The following is a 14,800-nucleotide window of genomic DNA, read 5'->3' as shown; positions in this document are numbered from 1 at the left end:
TCCTTAACATTACTTTTTTAAAAATAAAATCTAAAAATTAGAGATGACTTGTACGCAAGGAATGTTGGAGATGACTTGTAGCAAGAAGGGATTCATGGACTAGGATCCTCATGCTGCGTTCCGTGTCTCTCCTCTCGCTCTCCCTCATCTCCATGGAGCTTCAAGCATCTGACCAGTATCCTTTGCGCATAGTCTTTATTCTTTCTTTCCTAAAAGAGTATCGTTAGAATTAAGAAACTACATTGAATTTTATAGCAGCAAATTTGGAAGAAGTTTCAAAATTTCTGTGCGAGATTGGCACTGATATTCGAGAAATAGAAATTGCAGTTTAAAGCCCACCTGCTCATGCAGATATTAGAAGATAAATAAAGTGGAGTCTTTATTCTAAAGTCCTAAAAATGTACAATGGTCAAAGTTTTTCCTTGTGTGTTCAAGAGTGCAATGGGACATCAAAATCAAGCAAAAGACAAAGCATTTACAGTCACAAGAAGTAATAAAAATATATACAAGAGAAGCCGGTCAAGCATACCAATCCGTGCGGAGGAAGAGTGTGGGAGAGAAGAGAGAAAGTTAGGCGGCAAGGGGATATAAAAAGATTGACTTTTAGACTTTTCAAGAAGTATGGGCTTGAAGTTTGGGTTATACAGATTTTTCTCTTATTTGAAATTGGACTTGAAAAAAAGAAAACGAATTTAATAAATAAAAATATATTAATTATTATTAGCTTATTTGATTGAATTGTATAATGAACAGAGAGGAAGAGGGGCCGGTGGCAATAGAGAGAGAATAGAGATATGTAATTCTGATGTGTGTGATGTATCACTCTATTATGCCTTTATTTATAATAGTAGGATATGTAAAATCCTTACCCTAATAGGATTACATCTCTAATAGGAATTAAACTACTAAAGAGAATATACAAGATACTCCTAGATACACTAGGATTTACACAATCACATTCATAATCCAATAAGACTGCAACACTCCTCCTTGAGTGTGTAAATACTCAAACAAAATGTCGCATCAGATCTTCAGCAAATGAGGTAGAACAGTTGATGAAATCGTCGGCACAATGGGTGAATGCGAGTCTCAGATATAAGAAAGTAAGTATGCATTAGTAGTAAAACTCACAAAACCTAGCTATGGTGAAACCTAAGGTAGGCAAAAACCCATAAGCTAAGGAAAAAGGTGAGAAATATGCATAATACCTAAAACAAACATCAAACAGGACAAAAGTAGTGAAATCAATGGAATATGATCATTCCATGATGGGTGCCTCATCAAAACCTCGTTAGGTAGCAAAAACCTAGTGGGGAAAAATGCTCCTAATCGTAGGAAAAAGAGTACATTAAGATCAAGTGAGTATGCTTTAGTATACTCCCTCTGAGTTAGACATAACTTCTAAATAAGAGAATTACAAGCAATTCAACTCAGATAATTTACGCATACCAATTCCTTGGACGAGTTTTTGAAAAGTAGACTTGGGTAATGACTTGGTGAAGAGATTGGCTAGGTTGTCCTGTGAACGGATTTACTTGACTTCAATGTTCTGATGCTGTTATTGCTTGTCCCACCTCGGACTTGGAATCGGTAATAAAAACTCGAACCCAAAGCTAAAACGTGAGTTAAAAACTCAATAAATAAAAGGAAATTGGAACGGGTTGGAAAATAAATTCCTCTTATAAAAATAATTCATGATTCATAAACAAATCAAGAATTCTTTACAACCTACAGTAAATAAATGAATAAACTTTCTTTACTCCAATCCAATCCAATCTCATCCTGGCTACCCTTTTGAATGTCTAGGTCGTAAACCTGCATAACAATTGAGGGATGAGCTTCAACAACTCAGTAGAGACATAACCTCATCACAGTAAATTGACAACATTAAATTAAGTGTCATGAAATCATATAGCCAAACATCAAATTATTATCGATAAAAATGCATGAATGCAATGCAACCTCTTCGGTTACCCCCGTTAATTTATATAATAAAACACGCGGAAATGCATGTCTCATACCATGCATTTTACCACTGCAGTGGTGGTTCGAATGTTCTATTATAAAAACTAACCCCCATACGATATCCCAAGTTCATACACCCTTTTTGCTAGTTATCTTATCTAAGTCATTGATCTCTAGCCCAAATCACCCACATCAACAATTTCCGTCGATATCCTATTCTAATGTGCACGTTCGCCTGGAACTAGTTTCACAATGCATAGATTCAACTACAAAAAATATCATTTCCATAATTCCAATCTGAACACTGAAATTCCAACCACATCAACATGAATGATGCACAAATAATGTCATTTTATCATTCACATGTATCACAATATATTCTCAACGAATAACATTTCAGCAATAATTTCATAACCAATAACAAGTAAACACTTAACTGAAGCAATTAGCCAATTAATATCCAACCACATTAATCAACCAAAAAGATCAAGAATATTATAACACTTCATGAAATTTAATAAAATCAATTTCTGTAAAGGTCTGCCGTATTTCCCCCTACCTGGATTCCAAAGCTAAAATAAAGATCGTCACTACCGGAATAGCTAAGCTTCACGTACTTATCCACGTCACTACTGAAATAGTTAAGCTCCACGTACTTATCCACGTCACCACTGAAATAATTAAGCTCCACGTGCTTATCCACGTCACTACCGAAATAGCTAAGCTCCACGTACTTGAGTAAACTCCTTGATCACTCTTAACGCCATGTATTTCTTTCACTCTTTTTGTTTCCTAATCTCTCTATATATACATAGATATTATATAATATATTATACAAACCAACGTACTCTGCCTGGAAACTACATGCAACGAACAAGATAAAAAGATTTGGAGGAATTGTCTGAATAAAAGTGAAAGGTGGGGTGCTATTTGTAGATGTAGAAAGTTGGTAAGTATAGCAGGAGGCATCCAATATCATTGGATAATAAGGTATGAGAGATTAACACTTGTTAGGGTAGTAGAGTTGGCTGCCAAGTGGATAAATAGGTGTCACTTAAAGAGGATGAATGGTACACACGGAACAACCTTAAGCTCTAATGTAATGACTATGCAAATAAGATTGGAATGAATAATTGGATGGTGTTATCTCTAACTTGCCAAAGACATCTGCTGCACTTGTGTCCTCCTAACATGAAAGCCACCAAGATAGGATATGTATGCCTATATCAACTACTCTAAAGTTGACAACAATGGTAAGTTAAAATAGGGGGCCGGGTAGTCTCACTAGAATGAATGCATGTAAATTAAAATAATATACATTGGAAATACTATATGAAACAAAATAACTATCTTAATACCAAATAAATAAAGTACCATAATATATATATATATATATATATATATATTCTAAAATACGGGTTCTCACATTGCTGGTGAGAATAAAAGAACTTCGGCGCTATGTGCTTGGTGTTGTCTCCATTGATGTATCATTTCTTTAACTGCTCAATACATGTTGCATTGTCTTGAAAGATCGTCGTAGGAAGGTCAACGATCGAAGAAAGACCACTAGTGCTTCGAATATGTTCCATGACTAATCTTAACCAAAAGCACTATCGCGAGACTTCATGTAAGGCGAGAATCTCAGCATGGTTCGAAGAAGTAGCAACTAGCGTTTGATTGGTAGACCTCCAAGGTATAGCAATGTCTCCAACAGTAATGACATAGCCCGTTTGAGAATGTGCCCTATGTGGGTCAGACAAATAACCAGCATCTGCGTAACTAACAAGGCGGGAATCAACCCGATGACCAAGGGGGCAGCGTTTCCTCTAGAGGATTTGTGGGTGCAGAACAAGCTCAAATTCGTCGTATTCTTAAGGTAGCGGAAAATGTCGTTAACACCATTCCAATGTCTGCGTGTAGACGCGTTGCTGTATCTAGCCAAAAAATTAACAGCAAAGGAGATGTCGAGTCTAGTGCATTGAGCCAAGTACAATAAAGCACCAATTGCACTTAGGTATGGAGCTTCAGGCTCCAAAATCTCTTCATCATCCTTCTTGGGACAGAAGGGATCTCGTTTAGCATATAGAGTCCGAATGACCATATGAATACTTGAAGGCTTTTCTTTATCCTCATTAAAACGTTGCAACACCTTCTGGGTATAATTCGATTAATGTACTAGGATTCCATCCGAACAAAGCTCGATCTCCATGCCAAGACAATATTGAGTTTTCCTAAGATCTTTCATCTCAAATTCTGATTTCAAGTGAACGACAATTTCCTCAGGCTCTGCGGGAGTTCCGATGAGGTTCATGTCGTCGACATAAACTGCAACGATTGCAAATCTGGAATTGTGAAGTCCTATATTTATATATTATTATTTAGTAATTAAAGAAATTTTGATTAAATATACAAATATATATGTTTCAAATTTATTTAGTTATTGTTGTCCATGTGTTGGCCAAATGAAAGAATGGCATGCTTGTAATTTGAAATGATGAATGAGTAAGACTACTTGGAGAGCACTCCAGTTTGGAGGTGGTAAACCAGTTTTCATCTTTCCTTTTGAGTGACACCTCCCCCTTCACTTTGATTATTGAACAATTGAAGCTCGTGCTTTGCATGACGATAAAAAAAACCCAAGCCTTATCTATTAGCTAGGTGTAGCTGCCTTATTTGTTCTTCTCTATCAAGTCGACAACTCCTCCTTTCTAATTGACGACTATTCCTTTATATATATTTATCTGATGCGTAATCACCAAGGATTGTATAAGCATAAATAGGGACCTCAAGAGCTGCAAACTCCAGTAAGAAACGCGTCTAGTGAGAGATGAATAAGAGAAGAGGGAAAAGGTACTTTGGGTCGGAGAAAGTGAGTGAGTGAAAGAGAGGATGAGAAAAGAAATTAAGATGAAGGTTGAATTGGATCTCTGCGGAGATGGCAATAGAATGGGAAACAAATTAAGGTATAAGAGAAGAGAACTGATGTGTTGATGATGGTTAATCGACTTTGAAAGAATCAAATAAAGGAGCAAGGTCGATTACGGTAGACTAATGTCCTTCTGCCAGTATGAGGGGAACACGGACATAGAAGGGTAAGTACTAATTCTTTGACCTAAATGGTAGAGCTTCTGAGCTTTTAATTAGGGTTGTGATTGAATGGAGTTAGACAAGAAAGTATTAGTATTATTATAGTATAGAGTGAATCGTTTGTTTGTGATAGCTTTTACGAAATTAGCTTCACAAAATCCAATCCTACAATATTGCTATCTTTTGCAATACCGCTTCAAGTATATATGTTAATTGATTTCTCAGCGAGTTATATATATAAAGCAACATATTAGTATCAGACTACATACACACACACACACACACACACACACACACACACACACACACACACACACACCAATCAGAGGAAAAAGCTGTTATCTACTAACTTGATCCAAGCTTGTTATCTTGTTATCAAGCTACAGACATATATGATATAAATAGTTTCAATTATATATGAAGTAAAGCATATGTCTTGGAGTTGGAAATAATTGTATTATGCATATACATGGTTTAAAATGCCACCTTTCTTAATTATATACCAGAAGAAAGCATGCATATGTATATTTACATTTCACATACTCCCTGATTTTCTAAAAGTTGTACTTATTCAAACATTTAGTTTGTTATAACCAAGCTATTCTAGATCAACCAAAATGACATTTGAATTGGTTGGTGTTCAATTAGTAATGCCAAGTTATTTGATTGGGGTTAGAGTTCATGTCATGCTTTTTAGTAATTGCCTATACTTGTGAATAGGAGTTACTGAAGGTAGACTTTTGTAATAAATAGTCGGAGCAATGCTTTGAAATCCAGGTAGGGGAAATATGGCAGACCTTTACGGAGATTGGCTTTATTAAATTTTGTGAAGCATTATATTATTATCATCATGTTCGGTTAAGTCCTCTTTACAGAACTTGAGCAGTGATCGGAATCTACAAGCGAGTCGTGTTTTGCTTCAGGCAAGTAAATGTCTTTTTGGTGATCGAAACGATCCGCTAGAGCGAGCCAAATGGTACGTGGATCCTCCTCTAAAAGGTACTTGATCTGCAGTGCATCATGGATGTGTTTTCTGATAAAGATCATAGTAGTAGCTTTCTGAGCTTCATCGATGGGTTCATCGTCGATTGATTCCTCAATAGTAGCTCTAAGACTATTTGCAGTAAGCTGTAGCTTCACGTCTTGAACCCACTTCAGGTAATTTATTCCAGAGACTTCCAGAGCGGTGAAATCGAGCTTGTTCAAGTTGGACATGTCCCTAAACAGAGGGTACAACAAAACTTGGTTAGTCATATGGAAAACCATAGACATATATCGTAGAACATTCAGGTTCTATATACATGTATTGGTTTAATTTAAGCATGAAAGCTACGGGTTTCATGTGGTAAGTTTTGAATGAAAACTTCGGGTTACAAAGGCACTAAATTCGAAACTACAAGTTTGATTTAGTTATGAATGTTTAGTTCATATAAGGGTACCTACAAGAACACAGAATACAATATACAATAAAGTGTAGTGAATTTTTGAATTGCTTCAGGAACCCAAGCGTGAGTGCATCAGGACTACGAAAGATAGTCAACGGTTCAAAGAAACGAAATAATTTATTGAATCATTAATGCCAAAAAGTGGACTTCAGGCCAATAATATTGGTTTAATTGTCAGATTAATGGACTGTTGGTCACTTTAATTAATTCAATAGGTTGGACCATACAAGGTCGATCGTAGAAGAAAAAATAATTATAACATTCGTGTTGAAATTATAGAGAATGCCAAAAAATAGCATTGGGTTTGAAAAACCATAGCCCAATCACGATGGGCTTGGGTATCGTGAGTAGGGAAAAGCCCTAAAGGTATGGGCCTCGAGTGGATGCAGGCCACGTGCCAAGAGTTTGGGAAGCCCATCATCAAGGCTGCTGACGTTTTGGGCTGAAACCGGTGCACGGGGCAAGCCTAGCCCAAGGCTGGCTTGCGGGTGGTGCGTGGAAACCCCAACCAAAGCTAGGTTTCAATTTTTGGGCCGTAGGGACAAGCCCAGCCACATAGGTTGGCTTATGAAGTCACGGCCCGTGGCAAAAACAAAGCCTAACAAGCAAAAAAACTTACTAGCAGATTGGGCCGAGACAAGGAACAAGCCTAGCAAGCTTCAGACATGCTAGTGTGGGCTCGGGGCTTCCTGGCCCGTGGTGCGATCCAATCCAAGTCGAGGCCTAGTTGCAGTTCAGCGGCAGCAAGCCCAAAGGGCTGCTGCGAATGGTCCAAGGCTTCGAAACGATGCCTTCCCAAGGTTTGCTCCATGCGGCTAGGCTGCAGGCCAGAGCAATGGTTCTACGATGGTGCCACGATGGTGTGGCAGCAAATGCCGCAAAAATCTCTTCTTTTTTTCCCTTCAAATTATAGGGTTAAAAACCCTACTTGCTTCTAAATTAATTTCGATACTTTGACTCACAAATTCCACATAGCATAATTGCGTATTGCATGAACAAGTATATATATTGACAAAATATATGAACATATATGCAATATATATAATTGAAAGGAAAATATAAATATAGGGGGTCGTGCATCATGATGAATGTTTTCATGCTTCAAGGTTTTTTTTTTTTCAAATATCTTAATTTATTTTAGAAGAACCTGATTGGTAGAAAACAATTGAAAGCCTTTGAATTTGTAGAAGAGAGCCTCCCACAATCATTCAGTTCCTTAGCTTCTGGCAAGTGTATGCTGATAACGTGTTGTAGGTCTATTTGACTGAACTGTATAAAGGACAAAAAGGGAGAGGGGCCGGCGACAACAGAGAGAAGAGAGATATGTAATTCTGAAGTGTGTGTTGTATCACCCCCTTATGCCTTTATTTATGATAGTAGCATAGGTAGAATCTTTACCCTAATAGGATTACATCTCTAATAGGAATATACAAGATACTCCTAAATACACTATGATTTACAGAATCACATTCCTAATCCAATAGGATTGCAACATTAATTTATATTTTATTCGGTTAATTCAGTTCAATTTTATGAATTTTTGAAACCGAACTAATAGTCTTTGGTGCTATTTGGTTTTTTAACTTCCGATCGATTTTTTTCAGTTTCAATTCAGTGAACGGTTTGATTTTTGTTCATTTTTTATTTTCCTAGCCCACCCTTAAATACTCGTGGTTCTCGATCCCTCCGTTCACAAAATAAAAGATAACCAAGATAACTGAAATTACAAAACAGTTAACAAAAAGAGACTCGAGGAAAGTGAAAGTACAAAGAGAAATACAACCCCTCCTTATTACATGGATCAAGGGAGCAAACTTAATTTAAAGTTGCACGTAGTAACTTATTTGGTTTGAAATTACTGGATATCTTTTGCAGATCAAGTAGTGGCGTAATCAAGAGACTTCTTCCCGTCATGCGCATTGCTAAAAAAGTTGTTCATATAATCCTCAAACACCACCTCACGGTAGCGAGCAACTCCATCGCTCTCCACCACCTCAGGCAATGGCCCAATTCTTTCTGTTGCCTTTGGGATGGTAAATATTGGGACAGACACTCTTGATTGGCTGCTTGTAGTTCGCACTCTGTGTTCAGCACTTTTGTACCTTCCATTACTAAGTATCTACAACAGAACAATATCACAAGTGAACACATGGTTAAATCCATAATAATTTGAGCTTTTCTAGCCACACTTGTCTACCATAAGCAAGTGCAAGTTATTTTCTGCATGGTTAAATAAATCTCACATTCAATTTATGTTCTGATTCATTCACCACACGCAGAAGATTATGATTAACATTTTTCATACAAAAAATTGAAACACATTTGATAATGAATTTCTACAAGTTACCCATTTAATTGTAAGGATAAATATAACCATCTACTTTTAGTTTATGTATCTGATATCAAAACTTTCAGACACATTTGATAATCTACTTGTAGCTTATGGTCAAAAGACTCAAAACTAGGGTTAATATATAACTAAACTGTATTCAAATACTTCACAAGATTTTACAAGCAAAAGCCATAATCTAGTTAAATTAAATATGCACGTCAAAGAAATTTTTTCCATGAAACAAATATATACAAAGCTTAATCTTATGAATTTTGTAGCTAGGAACTAACCTGTAACGTATCACCAATGTTGATGACCAGAGCACCAGGGACAGGAGTGATCTCAATCCATTCTCCTTTCTTTCCACCATCCATGTCTTCTTCAAGTTTCACATACAAACCTCCAATTCCATCTTGCAGCAACACAGTTAGGGTGCCCATGTCTGAGTGACGCCCGACACCAACAGTGAGCTCAGGATCAGGGCATGTTGGGTAATAATTCATGTTAACCATCCTTAACCCAATGAGTGCCTCAAGTTTTGAGTCTTCTAGTGTCACTCCAAGCTTTGCTATCAAAACTTTCACTATTTTCTTTACCATATCTGTTGAGGTTTTCAGATACTCGAGTGCAACGTCCCTGTAAATATATCATATTAATCATAGAACACTTGATCAAGTTGGTATTTTAATTTGTCTATGATTGTTAGAAATTGGGTACGTATTAAGAGGCAAACATTTTATTACGAGACTATGACATATGATATGTTGTAAGACTCTGAATATAAACAAACAAACTATTGATTAGATAAGCTGTTAGTAACTAATTTGAATGTGTAGTTCAAATTAGCAGGCAATATATATGAAAAGAATAATCAATAATATCATACTTGCATTCATTGGGCCAATAACTGAGAGCATCAGCATCACTAGTATACACCATGCTCACATAGTCCTTCCACTCCAATGCCTTCTCCTTCTCTGGCACAAAGCTCGTCCCATACTTTACGTGCGGGCTAGGGTTCACACCTTTCCTATACGCAGCCTTCTTCTCAGGCGCTTGTCCGAAGAAATCATTAGCAGAACTTTTAAGGGATTCAAGCAACTCGAGAGGTATGGCATGGTTCAAAACTTGGAAGAACCCAAGAACCTCAGCAGCGTTGGCAATGTCATTTGCCACTTGGTCGTGATCAGGTCCATCCAGCTTTGACAAATCAATTGGTGGTAGCTCATGAACTGATGTATTCAGCTTCACTATGCGCTCATGTGGTGGTTGTATGTATTGCTCAGGGACATTGGACAAGCCTAAGTCCACCATGCCCTTCACACCATTGCCATCTCGAACAACAAAGTTGAATAGTGATTTTCCATCTTCAAAACTAGGAGCCATTGATTTTTTGTGTGTATTTGATGATATAGGTGTATAACTAGATTGATGAATATTTGATGAAACGGATGGGCAAAGGGTGACATTAAATACTAGCTAGAAGGTCGATGGAATTTGGTTGTGGTTTTAATATGTAAATATATTTCTCATTTGGTAATATGCTTTAGCCAACTACCAGCTGGTTGACTTATTTAATTTTTAGCATGCAGAAGGCAAGATTCATGGCTTTCTGAGTTTTGAGTAGGTTCGTATTTTTCTTCTTTTAAGGAAATAGAATTTCATTAAGCTAAGATACTATACGCATATCATCATTTAGAGTAGACTCTAACACCGAGGAACGTCTTCGATTCCGATTTTACAAGTATTACAATATTAGAGAGCAAATTTAGCTAGGCTATGAGCTATTCTATTACAAATTTACGATGTCTAGGTGCACGGTTACGTTTAAACGAACATTTTTTTAGTTTCAACCACAAGGTGCACATTATGAGATATATCCTTCTCTAATTTTTCACATTTTGAGAGTATGATCCTAAAATAATGAGAATCCAACATCAATCGTCATTTTAGCCTAAGTGAAGTCGATAAAATTTCATGTTTGGAAGAAGTAATAATGTTAAGGAAAGGCCACCTAGATGGTTAATGGGTGCACATTTAGTTAAATAGAGGTCCATTTAAGTGTAGATATGTGTTTGTTGTGGTAGTGAGTTGTGATGTTTGTGCTTGTGATGATGATGGTGATGATATATGGAGTATACACGGGCACCCATTGACCATCCCTTACCAACATTGCTTCCCCCTTGGATTATGAATTTAATATGCTGAGAAAATTGAAGCAATAGTCCTTGAACTTTGGCCCCATTAGAGGTTGGGTCCCTGGACTAAAAATTCATGAACTTGTTACAATGTGAAGCAATGGCCCTGACAAAAAAGGGATGGATGTTCTTAAAAAGTTAGACTATAGGACTATTGTTCCATATTATAACAAGTTCACGGACCAATAATCAAAAATTTTTAGTTCAAGAACCAAAGCTCCAATTGAGCTAAATTCAAGGACCATTGCTCCGATTACCTCTTAATATGCCGAGTCATGCTCTCCTAAGGTCCTTATTTTGAGGATTCGTAAGACCAAATGCATATTAGCCATAAGATTACATTAGTTTATATCTAAAAGCTTAAAATATTTGACAACTTATAAAACAAAGACTTCTCAATTACAAGTGAAGAAAAATACCAATAGAACGTAGTACTAAGTGGCAAATTTATTCCTATATTAATAGTTAATATACTTATAATTTCTTTTATTTATGATGATTATTTATCCTTTATTCATAGAATTATCTAATGCTTATGATACGATTAATTATAGTAATTTAAATCCCTTTCATCTTCTTTCATGCTCCAAAACGTTTCTTATTTCTTCCTTCATGAAATCTGCTTTTTTTTTTCCCCTCCTCTCTGCTCCCAAGCATAGATGACAAAAGATGTCCATCATCTAATTTCCATTGAAGGTTTGATTTGCAGAAATTAGCCAATCTTGTCTTCTTTATCCTTTTTTTACTTCATGTTTTTCAATTTTTTTCTAAAACTCTTTTTTTTTTTCTTCTTCATATTTTCCTCCCTCAATGTCATCTTTTTTATTTATCATTTTCTATGAATTTTGTTGATGTCTATATATCTTTTTTTTTTTTTTTTTTTTTGTTAATCTACTTCTATAATTTTTAATTTTTATATTACCTATATCATGGATAAATTGTATATCAAATATTTTTTTTTTTAATCTATCTCAAATTAATTATGTTTATCTACCTGTATCATAGGTTGTCTTTTTCAGTCTACATATAACATGGATTAATAGTGCATACACGCACACACATCATTTGTTGATGTTCTCATACAAATTAATTGTGTTTATCTTCATGTATTATAGATTTTTGTTCATAATTTACCTGTATCACAAATTAATTGAATTATCTACCTACGTAGAAAATGTTTTTTTCCCCTATAATGAACAAATTATTTTTGTTTGTGGATTGTATATATTTTTTCATTTCAATTGAAGTCGTGGTTTTATAGTCATACACATGAACTTACTTTAACTTATTTTTCTTAAATGGTGGCTTAGACAGAAGGAATTTGAAAATTCAAATTTTGAAATTTAAATTTAAGTAAATAATGCATAAATTAAGAAATTTAGAAATATCAACATTTTTACTATAAAGGACAAAATGAAAATAAGACAAGATCAATTAGACCTAAACCGGTAAGAACATGCTATTGAACTCAATCTAAGATTGGCTGATTTTTGTGGACCTGGATCCGAGTGCTCCTAAAAAAACTCAAATTAATACATTCACATAGTTAGTATAATCATTAATTAACAATCAGATATACAATAATGACAGCTAACAATCATATATGACCGTCAATGGATGATTCATGATTGTACTAAGTACTTCAATTCTGAATTTTTTTCACTCGTAAGTGAGATGTATTAAGTTTCATTTTTATCAAAAGCGAGTTTGAATCATATTATTGTTAGTCTATTGTGAGACTTAACACACGCTCCCCAACCTCCTTACTTAGTGTAGATAATATCGTTTGTTAAAAAAAAAAATCTCAAAGTTTGGTGAAAATCTTGAAGGAGGAGGAAATTCAGGTGTTTTTTTTTTTTTGCTATAAATGATTATTGTGTCATCAATTTCGCAATAAAGAGGCAAAGTTATCATAAATGTAAGAAAATTTGGTTGCTTTAAGGATTCTACAACATTAGTGCTAGTTTATTGTGAGGCAAAGTTCATCCCTTCCCCTCTTAATGTAGATTTTGTTCCCCAAAAAAAAATTGCTAAACTAATCTATCTCAAAAGATGATGGTCTATCAGGGTAAAACAATGAGTCTAAGATAATGAGCTAATCAGTTTGGTAATCAAAATTTGACTCTTTATCATATTAGGCTTAAATTAAACGGGTTGCTTCTCATATTTGTTGCAAGAGTGAAAATACTTCCAAATAATCCCCATGGTTATTTGTATACCCCTGTTAGAATTTAGTGTTAGAACATACAAACGGCTTTCCGATTGTAGAGAACTTTTTTTTTTAACCTTATAATTGAATACAAGATTAAAGCACCCTATTCAATTCTCTTTGTACGAATTATTCAATGTCATCAATGAATATCGTACTTCTCTCAAACAAACAAAAAATTGAATACAAAATTACCGTATATCGGAAAGTTTAATTTTTTAACCATGAAAATTATCTTTGATTTATTGATTGATAAATTATATATATGTGGTTGGTGAGGATAGTAAAATTATAATTTAGACACCAAAGTCATCCAATAATGATGTTACTTGTGTGTGAACTGAAGTCTCTAGATCCTATTTACTGAATATACATGGCTGGCGAGGTTTCTATTTTATTTTCTTATTTGCTGGTGAGGTTTTCACAATCTTACAACACTTGTATTTTTGGATTAATTAAAAATAAATAAGTATTTTACTTGTACCATATTATATATGATATTTGGATGCATGAATAATGCATGTCTACCATGAACTAGGAAGAATCAAATTGATTAGCGTGTTGATGTAATTAAGCTTTCGGTGGAGTGAGACAGCAAAGGCGCAGAGGAATTGAAGGCATGTGCACCACTCCCCACAGACAAAGCCTGCATGCATATATATGTGATATGTATCTATGCGATGTGAAAAGGCTCTTGGATTGTACCTAAACCACCAATTACAAACTCCGAACTCTTTTTACGTTAACTATTTATTCATTTTGTTCTTGCAAGCTACTAATTTGAGAATCAAAATAATTGGGATATTAAACAACCAAGAATCCATCCACCAACCAACTTCACATTTTATCTGCCATAACATGCACCTTTAGCATTGTAATTAAATAATTCGTTTTATTTAATTTGAAGCATTTAAATAGTCTGCTTTGATTTGAAAATCTATAATCTATATAATGTGATGCAACCAAACAAACGTGTGAATGAACAACCACTATATTAAGAAGCTAACTACATGACCTTAATTTTGTAAGTTTTGCTTGAGAAAAAACCACCGAATAATGGAACCATGCGTAATATATAAATACAAAGTCAAATCCATATAAGTCTAGATTCATCCCACAGAAGTAACCAATGAAACGCATGAAGCTGGTTAAGATCATTGGAAGAAGATTATGAAAACTGCAACTTAATATTAATTTGTTGATCTCCAGCCTCCTTCTAGAGTCGTCGATCGGCTTTATCATAATTATCATAACTCAATACCCCATATTTCTTTTCCTATTTTGGATGAAATACATTGGGTAGTTAGGGTTATTAAATCGTGCCTATAGTGTACGTGGAGAAATTTATCTTTGATCAAATAGCATTAATTGTCCCTATAGTTTACCTGAATTTTCATTTTCATCTTTATATATGGTTATTTTTGTTATATTTTTGCCCTTTTAGTCTCATTATGTTTTCATTTTAGTCCAATCGGTCAACTAAAATTGGGTTTTTTTTTTAATTTTTTTTCATTCATTTTTGTGCACATACATATTCTCATTTGAAACACCCAACTTGAAATAT

At 35.0% G+C, this 14,800-nt stretch overlaps 1 protein-coding gene across 1 annotated transcript; it reads right to left on the bottom strand.

Annotated features, from left to right (window-relative positions):
* Nucleotides 1–8,254: 8,254 nt before the first annotated feature.
* LOC137724436 (scopoletin 8-hydroxylase) lies at nucleotides 8,255–10,215 on the bottom strand. The gene is made up of 3 exons (XM_068463178.1): nucleotides 9,716–10,215; nucleotides 9,120–9,465; nucleotides 8,255–8,616 (listed from the first exon to the last, which is right to left on the bottom strand). Exons 1-3 carry the CDS (start codon nucleotides 10,213–10,215, stop codon nucleotides 8,374–8,376), a joined length of 1,089 nt encoding a protein of 362 aa, XP_068319279.1. The 3' UTR covers nucleotides 8,255–8,373.
* Nucleotides 10,216–14,800: the final 4,585 nt, after the last annotated feature.

This window comes from Pyrus communis, chromosome 2 (genome assembly GCF_963583255.1).
Source record: "Pyrus communis chromosome 2, drPyrComm1.1, whole genome shotgun sequence".
Taxonomy (NCBI): domain Eukaryota; kingdom Viridiplantae; phylum Streptophyta; class Magnoliopsida; order Rosales; family Rosaceae; genus Pyrus; species Pyrus communis.
This window is presented reverse-complemented; position numbering and strand designations above follow the sequence as displayed.

Bases quoted from the DNA above. Each gene is read 5' to 3' on its own strand.
- LOC137724436 (XM_068463178.1), bottom strand. From the start codon at position 10,215: ATGGCTCCTAGTTTTGAAGATGGAAAATCACTATTCAACTTTGTTGTT. The intron at 9,466-9,715 runs GTATGATATTAT...ATATATTTACAG, and splicing joins TATTGGCCCAATGAATGCAA to GGACGTTGCACTCGAGTATC. The intron at 8,617-9,119 runs GTTAGTTCCTAG...GTTCTGTTGTAG, and splicing joins ACATTGGTGATACGTTACAG to ATACTTAGTAATGGAAGGTA.